Source organism: Anopheles cruzii, chromosome 3 (assembly GCF_943734635.1).
Source record: "Anopheles cruzii chromosome 3, idAnoCruzAS_RS32_06, whole genome shotgun sequence".
In the NCBI taxonomy this organism is placed as follows: domain Eukaryota; kingdom Metazoa; phylum Arthropoda; class Insecta; order Diptera; family Culicidae; genus Anopheles; species Anopheles cruzii.
In genome coordinates, this window is record NC_069145.1 from 78,400,832 (window position 1) to 78,424,941 (window position 24,110).

General features: G+C 49.1%; 1 protein-coding gene across 1 annotated transcript in view; it reads right to left on the bottom strand.

The window, feature by feature from the left end:
• Positions 1-364: 364 nt before the first annotated feature.
• The window catches only part of LOC128271059 (out at first protein), a 41,294-nt gene continuing 17,548 nt past the window's right edge, over positions 365-24,110 (bottom strand). The window contains exons 2-5 of the mRNA XM_053008491.1: positions 18,097-18,210; positions 10,617-10,751; positions 9,210-9,393; positions 365-681 (exon numbers count right to left, since the gene is read on the bottom strand). Coding sequence (XP_052864451.1) covers positions 365-681; positions 9,210-9,393; positions 10,617-10,751; positions 18,097-18,210 — 750 coding nt within the window. The remainder of the gene's footprint in view (positions 682-9,209; positions 9,394-10,616; positions 10,752-18,096; positions 18,211-24,110) is intronic.

A 24,110-nucleotide genomic window follows, 5' to 3' on the forward strand; every position in this document is an offset into this window, starting at 1 on the left:
TGATGATGATGTCCACCGTGTCGCCGGGTGCTTCCTGCTTCGAATCCGTGTGCCACTTTCTGGTCCAGCGCACCGGTGGCAGCACCAGCAGTAGCGTGGCCGGCAGCAACGTACAGATGAACAGCTTCAACCGCCAGGACCAGGACCAGGACCGGGACTGGACCAGGACCCACTGGTGGTGCTGTTGCTTCCAGCGGCGAAATTGGTAACGATTATCGTAATCGAATGCGACTCGAATCGAAGGTCCGACGGCAGCTGGTGGCAGGAGGTGGCGGTGGTTGGATCCAGGTGTTTCGGTGACGGTGGTGGCTCGTGGTGGTGGCTGCTGCTGCGGATCGTGAGGGCACCGGTGGCCCATTTTCGGTCATTCGTCCCACAGGCACTGCTGCTTCTCGCGGACGTAGTACGAGTACTGGTGGCACTTCCGACACGTCTTGATCCCGCACCGGTAGCTGGTGGCGGCCGCGGACGACCCGCCGGCCCCGTTCTGGCCCGCCGCCCCACTGTCCGGCTTGCCCTTGCAGTACTTCAGGCCGCACGGGTACCACCCGATGCACATCTCGAGCGTGCAGAGGCACGGGGCCCAGATGGCGCTGACGTCGCTGCAGCGCGATGGTTCCGTGACCGTGTTCGCCGTCGGGAACGGTTTCACCGCCGATTCCAGGATCGAACTGGACGAGCCTGCGGGCGAAAGGAACAACAAAAAGGAAAGGTATTTAGTGATTTGAAATCAGCGACAGAGAGTGAGCGAGATAGAGAGGGCTTTACAGGACCCTCCTGGGGCACGAAATGTATCGCGTCCCCCACCGTGTTGTTGCCAGCTGATCCCGGGGCTGGGGAGCAGATTGGCGAACGTGGAAATCTTGTTCCACCGCCGGAAGCAAACAAACGACGCACCGGGCGGACGCTAGACACCGTCCGTAAATAACCGCTGGCTGGCTGAGGGGGGTGTGTGTGCGGGCAAAAAGTCGTTTTCATTAGGAACCGGAACCGTCGGCTATCGATCGGTTGGCTGGCAAGCGATTCCTATCGCTGCCGTTGGCATCGGCCACATTCGAAATCTGGGGTAATTGGTATTTCGATTTTTTTTGCTGCAGAAAAACTCACCGACATCGGTCGGTTCCACTCTATTTTTAGACGTCCCGTGTTGCCGTCACCGCCGTTCGTGGAACAAATTTTAAAATGGTTACAAGCGCACAGACAGAGTTGCGGAAAACAACTTCATGTCGCCGTTGCCGTTGGCGGTACGTCTTTAATTATGGTCTCTGGGTGGTAATTGAAAAGAGCGAACTTTTTCCCTATCACACCCTATCTGCCGGTGGCCAATATCGGATGGGGAGTATTTTTTGTATGTCACAGCCAACAGTATGCCAGGGAGGACAGATTCATTTCGAAACCTAGGAATAACTCTCATCATGCAGCTTCTATTTAACCTTTTTGCAACTCAGTTCTGGCATAACAGCTTACGATGTACTCGCTGCCGGATACTTGTTTGCAAACTGTACTTGTATATCAACTTTTTGGCAAAACCTTTCTCATCGTTTCCTTTTTCTGTCGATTGTTTCAGAGTTTGTTTTGCGCCTTTAATATCTTTCACTCAGACGAAGCGGTATTTGGCAAATTAATACACTCTTTCTGCTCAATTTGGATGCTAATATCGGCACCAGCTCTTCTGAGCTACATTTGCCGAATGGCAAGAAGCCAAATCAGGTCAAAACAACACATATTTTTTTGCGTTTGCATAAAATAAAGGCATCGTTCATTTATAGGTAACCTTTGACCTTCAAAGTGGGAGTTGTTGACGATTTTGTCCACTCTTCAAACGGTCAACCAAAATCGTGTCTCATATCTGTGTAATTTCGCCATAATGAGACATAAACAGCTTAATCAAAGCAAAATGGGTTCCAAACCCTGGTCCAATCTCCAAAGAACATATTGTTCTGACGTCACATAACTATTGAGATTCGGATGCAGGCATAATTTAATTTGAAGTTGTTTTGGTTTTATAACAAATATTAAACTTATCGACTAAACTAACTCAACGACTAAACTAACTTGAAGATTTGCTGAGGTTTATTTTTGACGGTGTTGTCTCATTATCGTTGTTGTTCTTTGGTGCTCTATTGGTGGCTTATTGCTGATCCTCTATTGCTTCGCTCTCCATTGTTGGTACATTGTAAATGTTGGTGCCGATCGAGTGGAGCGGTCACTTTTCGGTGTATTGCTCGTGTAGTTTCTATGTTTACAGATCGATTTACAGTGAGGAGACGGCAAATACTACGTCCAGCAAAGTATACAACAATTAAGACATTATCCAACCCTTTGCTCAGATTCGCTCAGAGACGATGGTAGTCTAGAGTTACAGGACGATACCGTTCTTCGACCAGTATATAATAACCATATCGCGCGCGCCAGGATATCATAGAAGGTTGGGTCCAGATCGGCGTTTCGAGCTCCACCCGCCAAGGTTCTATAGTTAACAATCACCAAAGAGTTTGATACAGAAGAACGGACCAAACTCCACCCTCACTTCAAGAGACACTGGATGTGCCGAGTTCATACAGCCCAATGCGTCCCTCGGACAACGATACTGTAACGATCGTCTTCCAAGACTGACCTGATCATTGTCTTGTAAAATCTCAGGAGAGCTGTTGGGTCTAGCCTCAACCAGAATCCTGTGACCGACCTGAGTCATGTATTTTGTAAGCATCGACTGCCTTTCTACAATTTTCTGTAACCTCTTTAACTGATTCACTGCTGACCGATTATCGTATGGTCGTTCAATTGTTGCATTTCCTTGCATACCTTATTGTCCAACCTGTTACAGAATGAGCGAAACAGCAAACCTGACCCTATGGGGTCTGATGGCTAACCCGAGGGGTGAGTGCTGATTTGAATTACAATAATACAATCGCGCCGCCCAGTGTGGCGTTCAATCTGCACCGTATGGAACACACCACTAACCACCTGGCGTGAAAGAGCTTCATTAAACTCGCTTTCAACCGTTCGACAGCTGTCAAGCGGTGGCGGGGTTCTCTCGATGAAACTGGCTTACACATCTCATTATGGCGGCCGCTACTTCCGCGTGTTCACCGCGCGAGGCAGAAATCACTCAATCGATCCGGGGTCGGCCAAGGACCTGGCCGAGCGAGTGCACCTGCCACGCGGACCACATCTGTCATTTTCTCAACGCTGCATAATTCATGTCAGCCCGGTGCACCCGCGGCCGGGGTCGGCCCCGGTCGTCGCTGAAAACCGAGTGACGTTTGTCGCGGCGCCATCTTGGAACGGTTCCGAACGCCCGCTTCGGCTCTGCCTCCATAAATCTCCATTCGGCGGGGTCTCGTAATCAATTATGGAACGAGGATTAGAAATCGATAGCGAAAAACCATTTGCCAACAACAAACGTTAACCGGCGGGCGGTGCGCCGGGCCGCGCGTGCCCGGTGCGGCTTAAATGAATGTCCGGTTCGATCCTTCGGCCCGGGGGCTCCAGGACTCCGTATCAGTACTTGGGCCCCTCGACCTCGTCCACGTGTCGGGGGTTGATCGAATGAATATTTAAACGTTAACCGGCAGCTGGTCGGCTCCGGCTTTGGGGCCGGTCCGAGCTCGCGGGTTTGGGGCCAAAGTAATGGACACCCGTTACTTAGAATGGCAGCCCCAATGGCAGCGGGTCACCTTCCTGTGTCTTGAACCGGGCATGTAGTTAGTGCCTCGTTTACTCAACAAATACAAAGTTACAACGCAAATCAGCCACGAGTTTTCAATAACTGGCAACCAGAGGTCACTACAGAGCTTTCGCAAACATCACAAGGATCGGCCCTTTTTCCAAACGGACGCTTTCAGTTTTAGAATAAAATTGAAACGCAAAGGAGGCCACAAAGGCAGGGTGGCCCGCTATGCAATCAATCATGCCTGATGAACTGCCATTATGATTTATTACCGACAAATTTCTACGTGGTGCCCATTTTTTCCCATTTGCACCAGGGTGGAGGACCGTGTTTTTGTGTCACCGCCGTGTGTGTGTGTTTACCACGGAGTCATACACGTGTCGAACCGGTTTCGGTCGGTGGCAACGAGAAGGATCTCGAAACACGACGTGTTTCTTTTTCGAGCAACAATTGTCAATCAGCCCACGCCCGCTGCGCTCCTTGTTGTGTAGCAATTTTCTACCAAACTAGACGCCGTCGGCGGCGTCGGTCACACGCCGGGCTCTATATTGGTCCACACTCGAGTTCGTCAGTGCGCCATCGGTGGGGCCAGTGTTCGCCGTTTCCGTTTGGACCGGGGTAAATTGTATTTAGACTTTATTTTCTTTCTTTGCTCCATGTCCATCGATATTCGCTGCGATTGGAAATAAGAATGGTGAGAACTCGCTCGCAAGACCCGTGGCCCGGACACGCCGGAAGCGCCCAGTGTTCGTCCACAGTCGGTTCGATTATCCTGCTTCTCAGAACGAGCTTTTTACGGATCCTATAAGCGGCTGTGTGTGTGTGTGTGCTTAACAGTGACCAAGCGATTGACATTTGCTGCACACTCCGGGCCGGGCCGGCCGACAGCAAGACATACTAATTCGATATCTAGGTTTTATTATTTTCCACTTGCTCCACTTGCCGGTCCGGAGCCCGGAGCGAAGCGCCGAGTGAGAATTGTACATCGATCGGCAATCGGTGCCGCTGCCGGTCGTTTCCAAAAGTACATTAAAACTGTCTTCTAACGCCCCACGGTCCGGGACGGATCGCTGGAAAAAGGCGGATTGTGATGAGCAGCACAATCGCTTGCCGTCTTCCGTCCGAAGAGATGCATCCCAAGAACGGCACCGAAGCCGTCGTTTTATCCGTCTCTGGGACGTAAAGCGCACGGAATAAAAATAAATACCAACACACAGTGAGGCAAATCCGTTCTTCCTCTGCATACCAGATCGAGCCGGAGCAAAGCCGGCCGGAAGCAAATAAAATCGACGAGCGTGCTCATCGGCCTGGTGCCGGAAATTGCAGAGAGCGCTCGCAGAGGCTAAAATCGATGCCACTCGGTTGTGGTGGCCCTGGCCTGATTCCCCCCGGGAGGGGTCGGCTGGTGGATACCAATAACGGGCACGATGCATGGAATCAATAAATTTCATAAACTGTGGGCATAAAATAAATAAATTATTGCCTTTAAAATTCCCATCGAAAGTGCATGTCCCTGTGCTGCGGTCCCCGGGTTGGGTGGGGGCTTTGAGCAGCACCAGCAGCATCCGGCAGCCAAGCATTAATGGATGCCGACTCCGAGCGAGCGATCTAACAGTTCCGTCCCCGGGCGCCGGACGAGCTTTGATGTTCGGACTGAGGCTAAACCCGAGTGCCACCCCAAGCCGAATGGTGGCCAAAATAAGCATCTGCCAACCACAACCCGTGCTAAGATGCTTGCTTAGGAGCGGCACCATTCGATCGGCACTGCGAGGTAGCTCTCTGTCTTAGAACAATAAAAGTAGAATTAGCAGAAACTCCAATAGGATACGAGAGCATCGTTACAAAGTGCAAGCGATTTTCCGAGAATGAAGCGTTTCCGTGTTGGGCAAAAGGGGAATTGAATTTGACCACCACCTGCTACGGTGGCCGTTCACAGTGAGGAGCGAATGAAATATTGGGTCGGAAAAGGGACACTGGAAATGCTCATAAAATATGATAAACGGAAATTCGAAATGTATCCTTGCTGGCCGTTGCCGGGCGTGTTGCTGTGTGTGGTTGGTTGGTGTGCGCCCGAGAGCTAGCCAGCGGGAAAGACTAGCGAGTCGGAGTGCGCCGCCAGCAGCCAGCACTCGAGACGGTTTGGGGCCGGAAAAAGCGGCAGTTATTTTGCGATCGAGAACACTACACGACAATCGTTTCGAGTGTTCCGAGTGCCGCCGAGGCGCTGCTATTTCGAGTGGGTTTTGAAATGCAGAACACACAGAGAGGAGCACAATAATTGTGCTCCGCTTTGATGTGCGGCTCCGTGTGTGCGCTGGATGCCGGGAAAGCCTCGGCAAATTAATGTCTGTTTTTGATGGAGTTCCAGTGAGCGGAAACTTTATAACAAATTCGCCAAACGGTGGGCATTAACATTTGAATATAATGTTTCGAACCGCGCGCGTTGGTTCACTAAATGTTAAAGTCGGTCTGTTAAAGCGGAATGCCGGCTGGCTTTCGACGGAGTACGTTAAATATCAGGTCGGGGAAAAGAAATCCAGTTCTTTTTCGGTAGATGCGTGTAGTGATCGATGTAAAGTATCGATGAAACCGCGCAGGTAGGCCCATCGTCATAATATTTACAGAAATATTAAACGGAGTCGTAGCATCGTCCAGGAACCCAAAGATCCACCATAAAACAGTTTTGAACCATTTGCGTATAGCTGGATTAAATAAGAAGCTCAAACCTAGCCAGGATAGTTCTACTGTGTATTTGGTGGGACTTGAGAGGAATAATTTATTATGAGTTGCTTCCGTATGCCCAAACACTGAATTCAGACCTAAAATTGGTCAACAAGCATGCTTTAAAATAGCAACAAATTCTCTTTTCTTTTTCCACAACCGAATATTTTATTGTTCTGTGAAGGTTCTAAGATGGTTCTTTTGAAAAAAAACCCACACACGACGAAGTAAACTCCACAGGAAATTTGTTCTAATGAACCAACAATTTGGCAGCAAATACTTCATACTAAAAGTTAATTAACAATACTCAAATAAGACACCTAATGAGCTAACATAATCTGACTCATCATTGAGTTTAGATACTCCATTGTAACAATGTCCAGAAAATGGATCCAATGCCCACATCAACGCAATATTGTTCAACTTCAGCAAAAGCATTGGCCAAAGCAAACAGTAATTCGTAACATCAATAGGAAAAACCAACCCTTGCAACCTGAGAGCAATCCGGCAAAAAAGGTGGTCAAAAGAGCCATTCGAATTCCTTCGTACGCGGGGGGTTCTTCTCTGCCGTGGTCTATATGCCCATCACGTGGGAAATGCGCACACTTGCCGGCGGCGTAATTCACTAAACACACGCCGTAATTAGCTCGAAAGCTTGATTCAAGCGTAACGGAGAACTGGACTCGAATTCGTCTGATAATGACACAGTAAACCCGTAGCCGATAGGCTCAAAATCCGGGCCGAGCCCGCGTAAAACGGACCACGGACCACCGGGATCTCTTTCGAGTGGAAACTCGGAACCGAAAACTTTGGCAAAAACAATACGAAAATCTAGTCCCGGGGCGGTGCCGGTTCGCATGGGCCGTGGTCGGCCCAAAACCAGGGAGTCGCTCGTCGAAATCATCATTGAAGAGAAAGGAGAAAAGGCGGGGATGAGTATCCTCGTACTAGGCTGTTCATTAAGTTTTGACGTTCGATACCATAGGGCGCTGCTACGAATCTAATTTTTTTTTGTTATTCTGGTACACTCTTCAAATGAACGTATGTAAAGTTTCATTTCAATCGGACACTTAGTTTTTTTTCTTCAAGCCATTTAGTATCGACATGTCACAGTATTTTTTACAATGGAAAAAATCAAGTATCGTGCAGTGATTTCATTTTTATTTTTAGAATGTTTAAAAGCGAAGGAAAATTATGAACCAATACTGAAAGTGTATAAGGACTCTTCACCTTTAATTGGGTGGTTAAAATGCGGTTTTCTGAGTTTAAACATGGTCGTAGTAGCCTTTAAGACGATCCATGTCAAAAACGTCAAAAAACAGACACAACACCTGAAATCGTAAAACAATACAGGATATCGTATTGGAAAATCGTCGAATCACTGATAGAAATTAAGTACAAGACCTAGCCAACTTATTGAGCAGTATAACCAATATTTTGACTAAAGTTTTGGGTTCCTGAAAGCTGTTTGCATCATGGGTGCCGCATTTGCTACAAACGCATTCGAATGCATCTTTCTTGACAACATTTAAAGCGTTTTCGACAGGATAAAGTGGATTTTGTGCATTGAATTATCACTATGGATGAGGCTTAGGTCTATTACCATGATCCTGAATCAAAACAAGAGTCTAAGGAGTGGTGTGAACCCTTTTCTTCAGTTCCGAAACGAGTTCGTCCAGAAATTGCCAAAAAAGATGTTAGGATCAGTTTTGTGGGATGCGAATGGAATTTTGCTAGCGAATTACTTGTAAATTGATAAAACAATAAATTTTGATTATGTTTGTAACATTTTAGAACAATTGAAAGCGAAAATTCGTGAAAAAAGACCCGGTTTGAAGAAGAAAAACATCCTCTTTCATCAGGGCAATGACCCGTGTCACAAGAGCATTTTGAAAATGGTAAAAATCCATGAATTAAAGTCCGAATTGTTAGAGTATCCACCGTATTCACTAGATTTGGCCCCTGACGACTTCGATCTGTTTTCAAACCTAAAAAAAATCGTGCCCAGAAAACGTTTTTCATCAAATGATGACGTCATAACAGCTGTAAAACAGTAATGTGACATGTCGATACTAAATGGCTTGAAAAAAAAAAACTAAGTGTCCGATTGAAATGAAACTTTACATACGTTCATTTGAAGAGTGTACCAGAATAACAAAAAAAAATTAGATTCGTAGCAGCGCCCTATGGTATCGAACGTCAAAACTTAATGAACAGCCTAGTAGAAGGATTGACGAACGGTCCGTTTCAAAGTGAATGTTTATTTGTTTTTTTTTTGTTGTGGCCCGCCATTTTCATTGCGCGAGTGTGAGTGGTGTGCGATACGAACTAAATAAAATTCCAATTAAAATGTTTCCACTCGCTGTGATTCGCTGTCATCCGCGCGCCCTGTCATCGGATGCAGTGGTCGCGCAGCGTCCTTGCGAATAAAAAGAGCTACTCGGATAACAAATAATACTCCGATCCGCGAATTGCGCTGCAGACCGATTTTATGATGCCGGTTTCCGTTAATTTCCCACCGGGAGTTGAGCATTGTAATGAGCTAAAGAGTAATTCCTCCACAAAGCCGGTAATGTAAACGAGACGAACAAACCCACCACAACCAACATTGTAGCCGCGCATCGTAATGAACGCAAAAAGATCGAAGGGCGAGACATTTGTCACCGGAAGACCGAGTCCCGGGTTTAGTGTGATGGTGCCTGGAAGACATTAATACACAATCCGCCACACCGACGGCCGCCGAGTTTTCCTCAGACCGGACCTCAGATGTAGTACGCAGGAGAAAGTTTCGCAAATCCGTGACCACGTAACGTACCTGGCAGTTCGGCCCACGCCTTCAGGTCAACGTCGCGCACGTACGTGGACTCCTGCGCCTCGGAGCAGAGAGGCGCCACGTGCCGGGATATAGGCGTGGCACGGTCCAGCAGCACCCAGGCGGTCATCGTGTAGTTCTCCTTCCCTCGGTCCTCTTCCGGCGTCCGGATGGTGCTGGGATTTTTCTGCGAAAAAGGTAACGGTAGCCACATTAATGCCGCGCACCGACAAACAATGATTTTCTCGGAAAAAAAAACTGTTTTAACGAGATGCACGTGCTCTGAACAGGGAATTAATACCGCTTCTGACGTAACAGCTTCAGCTCCCTAGAACGCCATTTAATGCTAGAAACGCAATTACATTATACTAAAACCCAGTCGGAGTTAGCATGGCCATTTTTTAACGTGTTTTGCTAGCGTTATGTCACAAACACAGCACAGTGGACACTTTATCCTGTCCGCGTGACTTAGAGAAACGAGTGGGGCAAACATGGGCAAACAATATTAATATTGAACGATTACGTCCGAAGACGTGGCCCGGCCGGCGCTGTCATCGGTCACCGGATGCCGGCGACGGGAACTCGAGCGTACGGAAAGAAACGGAAAGTATTTAAAAAATGCATCAGATGGCCCCGGGGGCGCACCCGTAGCGACGGAGAGGCAAAAACGGAAGCGTGCGGCAGACACACAGAGGAGAGTGCAAAAGGTTCCGGAACTTCCATTCCACGTCAGAAACTTTTCTAATAAGTCACACGTTGCTGCTGCTTCGAAGGCGCAAGATGATGATGATGCCGTAACGGGTCTTTCGGTAGCCATTTTTCCGTAGAGACTCTTCTTCTCATTCTCTTGAAGAACCCCGGCAGGTGATGGATCAATTTATCTGTGTTTTTTTTTCGTGTCGCACCGAAATTCAAAGAAAAAGTTCATCATTAATGCCGACACCACACCGAAAGTGGGTGCGCCAAATTTGCCAATCAACCTGCGAAAATCTCGTACCCAAAATTTTCCCCAAACCGGGGAGCCCTTCGGTTTGTGCAACGCTTCCTGTCGGCCGGAGGCGGAAGTGATTGTCGCCGGAAATTACTACACCCAACGCACACGGAGGGCACGGATTACCACCGCAAGGCTTGTCAGCGTCCATCCTAAAGTCGGCCGCCTGCCCGCCGGAGTACTTCATTACTTCCGAGTACCTCCAGGACGGCGGAGGGGCCGAGTCGATTTGCGATCCGTCGTCTTGGGTGGTGATTTTACTGACGGCGGCACCAGACACCAGCAGCCGGCGGCACATTCTTGTCGCATTTCACCGATCAAACGGTTTCTCGCCGCCGGCGTGACGTGACCCGGAGCTCAAGAACCGGCGTCGGTCGGTCCGGGGGTCCTGGTGAGAAAGTAAAATTTATATTCCTTACCTGTCGCAATTTTGCCATCGCGTCGGCGGTGATGAAATCGCCTTTCTGGAATTTGGTCACGAAGCACATCACTTGATACTGACTTTGGCCCCGTTCTTCCTCGCCGAGGACGAGAGCTTTGAGCACCTGAACTTCCTGTGGGGAGAAAACAAACGAAAAGAATGTGGTGACGGAACTGGGAACGGACTTTTTCGGTCGAATATATGTTTTTTGTGATTTTTGTTCGAAAGTATGCTTCATTCGTTTTACAAATTAACAACGTAACGATGCGAATGCCACGTGCTGTTCGTTTGAATGGATGATTTCAATAGAATTACAAACACTCAGAGTGCGTATACGTCGAAACTGACCCAATCCTCTTATATTTCGAGGTGAACATGCGACGGCCCCATCAATAGGCAGCATCTCTGCCAACCGGATATCAGTCCCCTCGGGTGAGGGTTGCAACCGCAACCCACGTTCCAGAGAGTCATTCAGCGTGGTCATCGTATCGTTGCACAACGGAGACTGCAGCAGTTAAAGCGATTTCTCTGCGACTGCTGGACGTCACCCATCGCCCGGGACGTAATTCAATCGGATTCCGATGCTGTCATCGTATATCACATAAAAGCTCGCGTCACCGCGCGCGCAATGCTACATATTGCATTTCTCGATCTGACTCTCCGGCGCCTCGGGCACAGTGTCCTCCCCACGAGGGAGTTAGGATCCGTGGTCGGGCGCCCAACGTACAGCGTACCGAGAGGGGGCACCTTCGGCGATACGTGAGTGAAGCTATCATCATCCCGCCGGCGTTGGCTGCGGTTTCGTTTGCTACGCGCGCACGCGCGAACGTCCTGACGGTGGATCGGTACCGGAAATGGACGCGTCGAAAAATGTCCAACGCCCGGTCCGGGTACTATCGGAGCCGCTCAAAACGTGACATGTTTCCTACACATTCGTACGCAAAACGGGCACGATCTTTGGCGCAAGTCGTAAAGCACGTTGCTGCGGATGTTCCCGGTTCGCACACACTTTTTGGTGCATCGACATATTTTACGCCACCTACCTAGACTTATGACTCAAGGCTCTAGAAACATTCGTCCACCAGCTGTCGGTGCACCGTAAATCAATCACATACTACAGATACTGGCGCAGATGGTTCGTAGGGAAAAATGACGAATCAATTACCTTTATTAAGGCACCCGCGGTAAAGCGGTCCTTATTCCCGCCGGGATTATCTTTGTTAAACTGGAAACCGAACCTGACAATCCTATTAGCATGTCCACTAGCAGGACTCGAGAGCTCAGTCTCCGGTCGGATCGTTGGGTAAACATATTCTTCCGTGCAAAAATCAATGCAAATTGTGCGAGCTTCGGAACCTCCTAACAAAATATTTACCCGAACCGAAGGATCCGGTCCCCGGTCGGATGTTGACAAAGGAAAGCTGGACGTCTTGCCGGACTTCGCGACAAAGTGGAAAACAAAGACATTTAGGCCTAGATATGAGATCTTTTTTGCCGAAGCTCCACAGCGCTAAGCACATTCTAATGTAATTTTAAATAAACCCGACAAATGACTGTTAAATGTTTCGGTTTAAAATTAAAATAAAATTAGAGGGCCCTCCGCCCGTTTTGTAGTGATTTTCTTTCACAACCGCTGCTTCCGGGGCCTGGGAAAATGCAACGCAAACAAAACTCATTTGCTTGAAAGGGTAATTTTGGGGCCCAACACAACGGTGTACCCCGAGCTGCCGTGCTCGGGAAAAGAAACACCAACACACGAGCGAAACGAAAACTGTGGATAAATTGTCCTGAAGCGAAAATAATTTTCACTCCGCTTAATAATAGTTTAATAGTGTTGTGCATAATTAATTCCGTGGCTCCGACCGATCCAACGGGTCGCACCCCAACCCTAAGCGCTGCAACTTTCGGAGCTTAAAATTTGCCACCCGCAAGGTGGTCGGAAAAATCTCGGCTCTACTCGTGGCGGTCGGGTGGCGGCCGGGTGGTGGTCGGAAAAAAGAACGTCCCTTCACCGCGCACACCGGTACGGCCCACTTGACATTTGCGTGGCGAAACAACAAATTACTTCGGCTGCACCGTGAACGTCGCCCCGGTCGCCCCGTGTTGCAAAGTCAGCCGGCGATGAAGTGCTCCGAAATTGGATAGGCAGCGAATTGGGTTATCTCCTGCACCGGGCACAAGTAGCGCCAGCCAGCCAAACGTACGACGTATACACAGTCCAACTTGGCAGGACCAACTTTCGTGCACACTATCGCCAGATTTTACGCAAACTTTGCGTGCACCACGCACCGGTGTTCGCACCGGTGTTCGTTCGTTTACATCGCACCGGTGTTCGTACGTTTCGAACCCTTGTCCAGATCCTTAATCCACCTAAACTTGAAGCACGCGGTCGGCACACGTTTGCGGAAATGGTTTGAGTAAGCTTTAATGAAATGAGTTCGGGGACGGACAACCAAAAGAGGGAGCTTTTTGCGGAAAAAGCGGACCAGGAAAAACAAACGGAGGGTCGAGAGATTTACTGCCAAATCCGGCCGAATGCGTTGGCTTCAATTCTTCAGCACCTTGTCGATTCGGGGTCCATTCCCGGCCCGGTGCTTAATCCGGGTGTTAAGCAGGGATCCGCACCGGGACCGGCAGACCGTCGAAAAGAACAACTTAAAAATCCGCCCTAATGCTCGCCTTAATGGTGCGCTTCTCGTTCGCTCCGCAGGTCCGCCTCCGCGTAACGGCGGAATCTTGATTAATCCCGGCTACATTTTCGGATCCTCTTCATCTCCGGGGGGCGGGGGGAGGCCGCCAGCCATTATTCACGCGCCCACCACATCCGCCGCCGGAGTGTACCATAAAGGACGAAATACCAGCGGGGTCCAAAGTTTGCCTCGGTGTGTTCGCTTCACAAGTGCCGGTTCAGCCGGACGGTGTGGTCCTTTAAAAAAATTTGCCCCTGGATTTGGGTCAGCCAACCAGCGCGTCCCGTTTTCCGTTGGCAACCGAACGCGCCTTTCACGAGGCACGAGGCATAAAATCAGGCTTTCAAAGCCACCGCCGACGCCGTTTCCGGTTAATGAGCGGAGCGACGGGTCTGTCAATCCCAAACTGATCCTGTGCCAGACCTGGATTGGAATACAAGTGAAAGGAAAAACCCGGTCTGGAACGGTCTGAACGTATTTTCTCGTGACGGCTGTGTGCAATACTCGTCCGTTTCGCTTCGTCCGTTAATCCTCGCAGTAGGGAGCCACGGCGAAACGGGTTTCTTGAAAACGTGCCCCACCGGCACCTATTTCCTGTTGCGAGCTACAGGTTCCATCGTTGTTGAGTGCACAACCCGACATAAAAATCGACTATCGGACAGATTGGTTCGAGGGTCGAGGGTCTGGGGAGCCAGGCCAATCATCTTTACACCGTCGCGGGGTAAGTTTTCGGGCTATCCTTTTGGCACCCAGACATCAAAACCCGGCCATGGCCGGTGGTACTTTCCTATCTGCTCACACCTGACGCGACCGAAATGGACAGGACGCTCTTTTTTTTCATTTCCTTCAGAGCTCCGAGAGCAATAATGTGTTCCGGGGGCCCGCATGAGCCGTTGCTCGTTTAATAGCAGCTGTCTGGTATTTGCCGTGAGCCGAGACCGCTACCTTAGCCCCGGATTTGTGTTGACGGAGAAAAGTTTCTCGCCTCGTCACGGGACACCGGATATCGAGCATGGGGCGTTGTCCACGGTAGAAGAAAACCGAACACTTACATCGACACGGCTATGTTTGTCCGCACAGGTCGTTCGAAGTGGCAAACACTCGTCTCTATTCTGGAAATGCTTCTTAAGGAAATGACCCAACGTGATTTACTTTGCAATCAACTGTCAAAAAGAAAACGAATTATTTTGAGCATTCAGTAGCATTCAAAACATACATCAGTAGCTATCGCAATCTGAATGAGAGTACCCGGAAAAGAGACTTCAAACTGATTGTTGCGATACGTTTGGAAACAAAACGAACACGCAGTGACGTCCAACAGTTTGAACTGTGGAATGCAGAGCGACCCAACCATTCTCGCTGACTATATTAAACTGTAAAATATGTCTGCGTACTGCATCGCCCGAGCGCCAACCGTGCCATCCGTGTAATGGAAATCCCATTAGCAAGGCGACATTCCGAAAACCGGGTGACAATGACGTAACCGGAAGCAAGCACCCCAGGATTCCACCCCACAGCACACGGGGGCTCGTAGGGGATATTTTCATCACCCCCGACCGGTTTGCGCCATCCTTGGGAAGGATCTTTATTTGAGGGAATTAGTAAATCGGATTCACTTGACAGCACACGACAGGGCGAACAACACCCGGCGAAGCAATATATTTCAATCCAACCCAAATGTAACGAACCTTAACGTCACTGAACCGGCGAAAACTTTGCAGACGGCAAAATAGAAAGAAATATGAGCCCCGAGGCGACCGTGGCAGGAATTCCAATCACGCAGCGGCACGCGCGGTGTGCAAAAATTCATTAAAACTTTCGCAACGTCAACCGGTGGGGGGTCTTGAAAGGTGTAAAAGCACCACTTCAAGGCGATTTGTTGGTATCCAAACACCGTCTTTAATCTTCATTATCTCCACGCTCAGACCCCGCAGATGGCGGAAGTAACGGTAAAATCATCCAGACGCAAATTTGTCACTCCAACACGTAGCCGTGCCGTCATTCACCCCGGAACCGAGGCAAAGGGCGCCACGGAAGATGTGCTGGGAAATTTGTTCTTCCTTCCGGAGTGTTTGCGAAAAAAGAAAACATCTCCGAACAACATCGTGCGCGCCGGAACTGAACCGGAAACGGAACGAACGGAGAGAGACTGCAGAGTAACGGCCCTTTCGGTCGGCAAAAAACGGACAAAAAAGTGGAAAGCGAATTTTTCAAACAATAAGCTGCCGGCTTCGCGGTCTCCTTACTTGGGAGTTATTGGAACCACCCGTTTTCCAATTAGCATTCGGAATTCGGAACGAGAAAAGCCATTACTGCGAAAAAAGCTTTCGGTTTACAATCCTTCTGTTTTTTCAGCGGTCCCGGCCATTATTCCAATTCCAAGAAATTTCGGCCAAACGAATCTATTGAATCTAACGGTTGAAAAATCCGTTTCGGAAGTGCCCATCAATCGGGCGTTATCGTACACCGTATCTCCCCCCCCCCGGTTGGCGGATACAGTCCATCATGTGAGGCACTTGCTTCATTAGGCACCCAAAACCGAAGCTCTTCATCGTGCGGCCATCAAGGCTGAGGCCCCGAAACGATACACGCCCTTCGGGGTCTTTTTGCTTCCGGTACGCTAGGAGCCTCCCTTTCCCGTCACGGAACGCGTTCCGATCGATGTAGGTGCCGCAGCAGTAGAGCGTGTGACCGCCGGACACCGCTCCACATGCAACAGGTGTTGACGCGCCCGGGAAGGAAAACCTGGAGATCCGAGATAATATCAAATGATTATCGACAAATAGTGGAAGGCGTCAGGAGCCAGGGCCATCGCCTTCAGTTCGCTTCGAGGCTCTCTCACGCGGTTCCTCGTTTGGAGGCGCCACTACGTGAGTGATTCCTAGTTCCGGTGCTTGTCTCGCCTTCCCCGGAAGTGGGCCCATGTTCTTGGGAATGCATCACACGCGTCACACGTCAGGCGCTTTGCCTGCAGACTTGAGCGCGCACCTCGCGCGCACGCCACAGAATCGATTTCCTGCAAGAGAAAAAAAAGGCACAGCCAGCCGGTGGTCGGATTTTCAGCGAGCAAATAGCGTAAAAACTATGGCCCGTGTGCTCGAAACTGGAAAATCTCTACTTCCGTACGCGGAAGGTGTTCTGGCGGAAGAGAGAATACACAGCGCTCTGTTTCGAAAACACTACATCAAACAGCAAGATTGATTCGCGTTCCCGGGAGGCCGCTGCCGGCTTATCGCAACACATTTCGCCGAGTGCACGGGCCTGCTTTTTCTGGCCAGCTTTCTTTAGTTGCCCCGAAGCACTAAATCCTTACCGGAAATCTCTGTTCGGCTCTGGGTATTTTTCTAGCAGATTTGATACATTTTTTATGCTGTCATGTACTTTTTTTCTCCGCTGCACCAGATTGAACTTTGAAGTTACCCGTTGGAGCAACTATTTTTACCTTCGTCGAAACACACGGGCTGCTCACCGCGGGGAGTTATCGATCGGCGTCGGGCTTTGATGTTGCCGTTTTTTCCCGGTTTTCCGATTTGCACACAGTGCCGGGCCAAGTGATGGGTTCCGGTCGTTGCAGGTGCGATAAGCTGCAGCGCCTTCGATGATGAGGGAAAGTATTATTTCGAGTCCAACTTTGGCGTTTCCTTCGAATGGCCGTTTGTTCAGAAGGAGGGTTGTTCTAAATGCAACAAGTTCTTCGCACCGTTCAAAGTTTTGTGAATAATAATTCCGTTTGCGAGAGTGTCACTTACAAAATTAAATTGAACCGTTCGAACTGACGAAAGCTTCAAACATGGATTCTTCTTGAGCCAATTATAAAATCTAATCCCATTGCGACCAGCTCAACATTACACACTGTTTGGCCAATCAAATTACGTCGGCACTAGCTGGGATTAGTTTCGTAGAGCAAACCGGCACACGTCCCCACTGTGTGCCGGTATGCGCAATTCAGCGCCAACACAGATCCCCGCGCCATTAAAATGTAAATCTTTCACCGGAACGGTATGCATGGCGAACGTGAAACGTCGGACCAACCTCGCCATTGGCCATCGGTAAGCCGTCTTCCATCGTTGTCCGTCCGTCGGCAACTCATCGTCATCCGTTAGCCAGCGTCCGAGCGGCTAAGCGAAAGCAAGGATACACCCCAAATAAAAAAAATCACGATCCCGTCAAACGTTGGTCCCCCTTGTTGTATGTGGTCATCGCGGAACGCGGAATGCAAGGCGATCCCGTGTGCCCGTGACGCAGTATTTGACATGATTGCGGATATTGATCTGACTATGGTCTGCTACGTTGCCAAGCAAACGCTTGGAACAACACAAACAAAAAGCTCCTGAAAAAGTTCACACACTCGTAAACAAATCACGGCGTGTCCTGGTGGCCACCGCCGGTCCAATTGCGTCGATTGCATTTCGTTGGCAAAGTTTTAAATGAAACGTTGCAACACCACAGACGAGTTAGGAAGCCAGGCCACCAAAGGGTCAGCAAGCAAAAAGGGAACTCAACTGGGACCAGCAATGCGCCCTACAGCACAAATCAGATCAAGACTTAAGTGAGGTGTGTTCGTACAGAGACATTCCAATTAGTACTTGACCGGGCAAACCTTAGTTTGTATAAGAGCAGCACAGATTCTGGGTAATCCTCTAGTATCAATCACTTCTGTGGAGTGCCTTGCAAATGTCCCATTCATTGATATCGCCTAATCCTCGTCCAGTTATGTAACCAAGTAGCCCGTTGTCCTCAGTGCCCTTTGGGGAAGGCTTTCGCCAAGATGCAGCCCGTAATACTTACACTTTTGAAGTCTATCAACTTCGTTATGAGCGTTCCGTCGCTTCTCTGGAACTCCAGCGTGCACGTGTCGTCTCCGACGCTGGATGTTATTGTCTCCTGTACGATTTCTCCTCCCTGCAAGTGAAGAGAAACAGCAATCGGTTAAGCTCGGCCTCGCACTACTTCCTGCGTCGTTACAGAGAGTTTAAATTATTCACAAGTTTCAGGCAATTGCTGTACGCACAAATATTGTGGTCCTCAGTTTTACGCAATTACTGTGCCGCTGACAGACGTCCGGAAGCGCTCGGGGGAACAGTTTTGCTGAGCCTCCGAGAAGTGCGATTACGGGCGACATAAAACTCCGGCCCTCAGCATCCCCGGCCCGGGTGTAAAGTAGATTACAATTTCCAATCCAATTACCTCTTAATTACGGCTAGAGCTCTGTACTAGCCAAGCTGTGGCTCCAGGGCAGGCACGCAAACAGATAGCCGTCGCCGAGCGGTCCGTGAAATATTGTTTCCAAGAGCCGTCGCATTAAGTGGAAAACGAGGACGTTCTCGGAAGAGAGCGACTGACACTCGCGCCAAATTGTGTGTTCGTCCTGAATCGACTGATCCAATCACGGGAAATCAGTTAAACGAGATTTGGGCCAAATTTTCGGCCCCAGACCAAAGGGCGGTGGACACACTTTCCGGAAACGGTGGCTCCGCCGATTCGCCGAGTGTTTTTAGTTAGCGCCACGGAACTGGAATTGACATTTGCGGGATTTTGTAATCTCATTTCGGGCTTCTGGCTCGTCCCGGCCGAGGGCATTTGCATTTGCTCCGCACGGTACATTAAGCATTTGATTTATTTTCGGCTTCGCACGAGATTACACTTTATTTACAACGGCGCGGGAATTAATTTGCTCACAAAACCCCGGGCCAAATTGTTTCCAACGAATCCACAAATCCACAAAACAACACGCGTCTTTAAACTCTACAAATCCGTAGCCGTATCCATTTATTTGAAAAATGTATTTTCCACCCTTTCTGAGAGGCCGGGCCGGGCCGACACTGACTCCGGATGAGCCGTCGGGTTCGACGACGACGATGAAAAATTGGACTTTTTGTTTTCCCCCCAGGATGATTTATTCATGTACCAGGCGCCACCGCCAGTCAGTGGGGAACCGGAAAAGTGTTCGTCTCCAATGGCCACCGAAGGGCCAATGTTTCGAAAAGTCCACCCCACGCACCGGCTGACCGGTCCGAGTCCCCCCCGTCCCCCGAGGCCAGCCCCGAATTATCCACACGGCAGGACGACGGCGTGATGGGCGTGACGGGCGCATCAAACCCTTTTTCGGTCGAGCTGAAATTTATTGGACACCTGAGATCACCGCGTAACAGCCTCACTTCCAGTCCCGGTAGGGTGAGCCTCCCGGATGGACGCTGATCCGGGATCACCGGGATGCGAAAGCGAACATCGGAGCGTCGTGGTCAAGCGAAGCGGCGGCGGGATGATGTGCCGAAAAATTCAACGAACACACATTTTTGATGACCCACCCAACCAACCGGGACGCGGCAGCAACTCTTCCGCTGACACCAGCAACGACGACGACAACGAGGGCGCCGACCAGTCTCCGGCATTATCCTTGCCGAGCAGTTACCCGTCCAGTCGGTTGTCGGACTCCGAAATGGACAGCAAATGCTGCAAAGTGCCGACTGTCCGTGTGCGGCAATGGGTAAGTGAATTGTCATTTCCGGAACCACCCGTCGGGGGTCACCTCGGGGCAACCGAAGAGCTGACACTCTCGTTCGCCTCCGGCTGAACGAGCTCGGAGCGGCGAAAATGGGACGACGCCGACCAGCGGACAGCGGGTTGACTTTTCACTGCTCCGTGCGCCATCGTCTGCTTTTAAGTTTATTGAAAATATTTATGCTACTCATGCCGTCCGCCGTCGGCATGAATCGGCCCGGCGCACGGCGCAAAAACACCCAGCACTCCGGCAGCATCCGACACGGTGGATCTCGATTTACGATGGTCACGGGACAAATTGAGTGGAGCAAACTCGGGCCATCGTCGCGCCAGAGGGGCGTGAAAATGGTTGGAGGCACTCGCCCTACTTAAAGTGTTTACTTTTCGCGGCCTCCGGCGTCCCGTGAGAAGTTTGCGGTCTCGCGGGTGCTGTTCTGAGCGGTTTGGACCGGCTTCCGGAGCAGTAACTTCTCCGTGCCAGGACGGTACAGTCAACTGGTGGTCACGTTTGCAGGCAACAAAGTCGCAGACGAGACAATCGCTTGCCTCGCCCGACACCGGACAGGTGCCTGATGCACGGTGCCCGGATGCTAGACACCGTGTGCCAGTCACGCGACGTCGGGGAAGAAATTAGATTTCGCCGCGCTTGGGCCGTGTAATGAGCGGAAAATTGATGGCAGGCGACAGATAGGGCCAAGCGGCGGTAGTTGATAGAAGTCAATCAGACTTAATTTACACCGTAGCAGCCGCTCATCTTCTGTTATGACCTCTGGTGTCCCAAATGTCCGGACTTCAAATTACCAATCAGGGTTTGGAGATCCGCTTCGAAGGATTCATTTTGATTTTTTACCAACACAATCAGACACCCCGCCGGTGCACGGGTACAGATTACGGTTCATCGACGAACCATCATCATCGTTTCCGTTAAGCCGCGCTCGATGACATCGGCAGACGATGTTGCAGACGCACTTCGGCGTAACGAACGGAATCGTCATCATCCGACGGTTTGATTGATTCCCCGGCTTCCCCGGACCCAGCGGGGTTGGGACTAGCGATGGGTTGATTTATTGCACGCCACTCCGACGACGACGACGATGCCATCGAACGTCAGGTTCTATTACACTCGAGCCCTCCAAAGGCCAGACCTCGAGAGCCTATGCTAATCTCTTGCCGATCTGCCTCGATTGTTCCCGGTTCCGAGCAAAAAAGCGGTGCCTTCATCCCGTTCTCGGGATGGCTGGTGTGGGCGATGTGGGTGGGGAGGGCTATAAAAAGAAAGCTCACCCCGTGGACCCGACCTAACCGACCCCCTCACTAGTGATTCCGTATTCCGGCTTCGATCGGGACCGCCTTCGTCCCACGTCCCAGACATGCTGGAGTTGCATATTCAACAGACCGAAATCGATCGTGCGTGGGTGGGTGTGTGTGTGGGTGTCAGGTGAAGCGGATCTGCGTTTTTTGCTGGCGAAAGGTGACGATGCCGACCGGATACGGAATCTGCTCGGCCTCGGCCCAGCAAACCAGGAGACGCTGCTGACTCGCATTTGCCACAAAATACATATTCAAGCCATTATCGGGTTTCAGCCTTTATCCGTCCGAGAAGCTCCGGAGAACAGGTTTCCCGCGGCAGCAGCATGGTGGTGCGGCAAAAAGCGCCGATAACGTCGTTAGCACCCTCCTGGGCATCCTGGGCGTCCTAATTCGGCTCTCGGAAGCCGGCCCTCGGAACCCCTGAGATACTCAGATTTCGCTCCGGAGATAGGCAAATTTATCGACATCGGCCTGCCCCGAAAACACATGGTCTCGGGTTTTCTCGGCCGCTCGGTCGTCAAATGCCCACTCCCGTGGCCCCTTATCGAGTTTTGCCCTCGTTTTGCTGATTAGGCGAATGGGGCAAATGGCGCACTGCAAGTGGAAACCATGAACGGCCGCCAGCCAGCCAACGTTAAGATCCGGCACATCTGATGGTTCACTCTCGAGGGGGTAGCCCTGATCTGGTGAATTTTTTTATTTTTTTCTGCTTTTGGCCGAAATTAACATTTTGGGCGTTAAACGTGAAGCACCCGAGACGATTCCAAGGCTCCGTTTTCGGGTCACATCACAGTCACAGGTTCAACAATGACTGTTGCATAACATCAAACAGTTACATTTCTTAAACTAATAATAGATCAGTACTCCGTAGTTGAAGAATTGAAGATACAAGCATCCGACGGAAGTATTGTACGCTAAGCTAAAAACTGAATGTTCTTAAGCCTTACACAATTCTAAAGAAGCACATTCCATTTGAAAGAGCAAAGGAGTTGTCAGCAGTCGTCACTTCCCACGTGTACTAGCGTGTTCAATAAGTTTTGCGCCTCGATACCAGAGGGTGCTGGTAGAAGTCTAATTTTTTTTTGTTGGATTGGTATACTCTTCAAATGAACGTATGTAAAGTTTCATTTCAATCGGTCACTTACTTTTTTTTTACAAGCCATTTAGTATCGACATGTCACAGTATTTTTCACAATGGAAAAAACCAAGTATCGTGCAGTGATTGAATTTTTATTTTTGAAAGGTTTAAAAGCAAAGGAAAATTATGAACGAATGTTGAAAGTGTATAAGGACTCTTTACCTTTAATTAGGTGGTTAAAAGAGGGGTTTCTGAGTTTAAATGCGGTCGTAGTAGCCTTTACGACGATCCATGTCAAAAACGTCAAAAAACAGACACAACATCGGAAATCGTAAAACAATACAGGATATCGTTTTCGAAAATCGTCTAATCACTGATAGAAATTAAGTACCATCCCTAGCCAACTCATTGAGCAGTATAATCAATATTTTGACTGAAGTTTTGGGTTCCTGAAAGCTGTTTGCAACATGGGTGCCGCATTTGCTACAAACGCATTCGAATGCATCTTTGTTGACAACATTTAAAGCGTTTTCGATTGGATAAAGTGGATTTTGTGCATTGAATTATCACTAGGGATGAGACTTAAGTCTATCATCATGATCCTGAATCAAAACAAGAGGTTAAGGAGTGGTGTGAACCTTTTTCTTCAGTTCCGAAACGACTTCGTCCAGAAATTGCCTGAAAAGATGTTAGCATCAGTTTTGTGGGATGCGAATGGAATTTTGCTAACGGATTACTTGTAAATTGATAAAACAATAAATTTTGACTATTTTTGTAACATTTTAGAGCAACTGAAAGCGAAAATTCGTGGAAAAAGACCCGCACTGCAGAAGAAAAAAACCTCTTCCATCAGGGCAATGCACCCTGTCAGAAGAGCATTTCGAAAATGGCAAAAATCCATGAATTAAAGTCCGAATTGTTGGAGTATCCACCGTATTCACTAGATTTGGCTCCTAACGACTTCCATCTGTTTTCAAACCAAAAAAAATCGTGCGCAGAAAAGGTTTTTCGTCAAATAATGACGTCATAAAAGCTGTAAAAATATTCTGTGACATGTCGATACTAAATGGCTTGTAAAAAAAAAAGTAAGTGACCGATTGAAATGAAACTTTACATACGTTCATTTGAAGAGTGTACCAATCCAACAAAAAAAAATTACACTCCTACCAGCGCCCTCTGGTATTGAGGCGCAAAACTTATTGAACACGCTAGTATCATGAAATCTTAGCCACCCAAGCATTTTAACCACACAATGGCTCTCCAAAACCCAAGTTGCTAATCCGATGGCCTTTTTTCTATCTGATCTTTTTGAAGAGGAATATTACACTAAACACTGGGTTGTTCAGTAAGTTCCAATGTTCCAGTTCCAATTTATGAATTCCATACTTGAAGTGAGAACAATTCCACGCATGAATTTAGGTCTGGAAATAGGAATTAGTTCTGGAAACAGATGGAAGTCGCTAGGGTCCAAATCTGGTGAATACGGCGGATGCTTCAAAAATTCGAGCTTTACTTCATGGATTTTTGCCAATGTCAAAATGCTCTTGTGACACGGTGAATTGTCCAGATGATAAAGAACGATTTTCCAATACGATATTCTGTATTTTCCTACGATTACAGGTGTTTGCTACTGTTTTTGGACGTTCTTGACGTGGATCGTCGTCAAGGCTTGTACGACCACGTTTAAATTCAACAACCTAGCTTTCAACTGTACTAATTGAAGGCAAAGAGCCCTTATGTATTTTCAACGTTCCTTACTTTGCAACCTTCCAAAAATGAAAGTTAAATCACAGCACGATTCTTGATTTTTTCCTTCATAAAAAATACTGTAACACGTCGATAGTAAATGGCTTGTAAAAAACGAATTAAGTGACCGATTGAAATGAAACTTCACGTACGTTCATATGAAGAG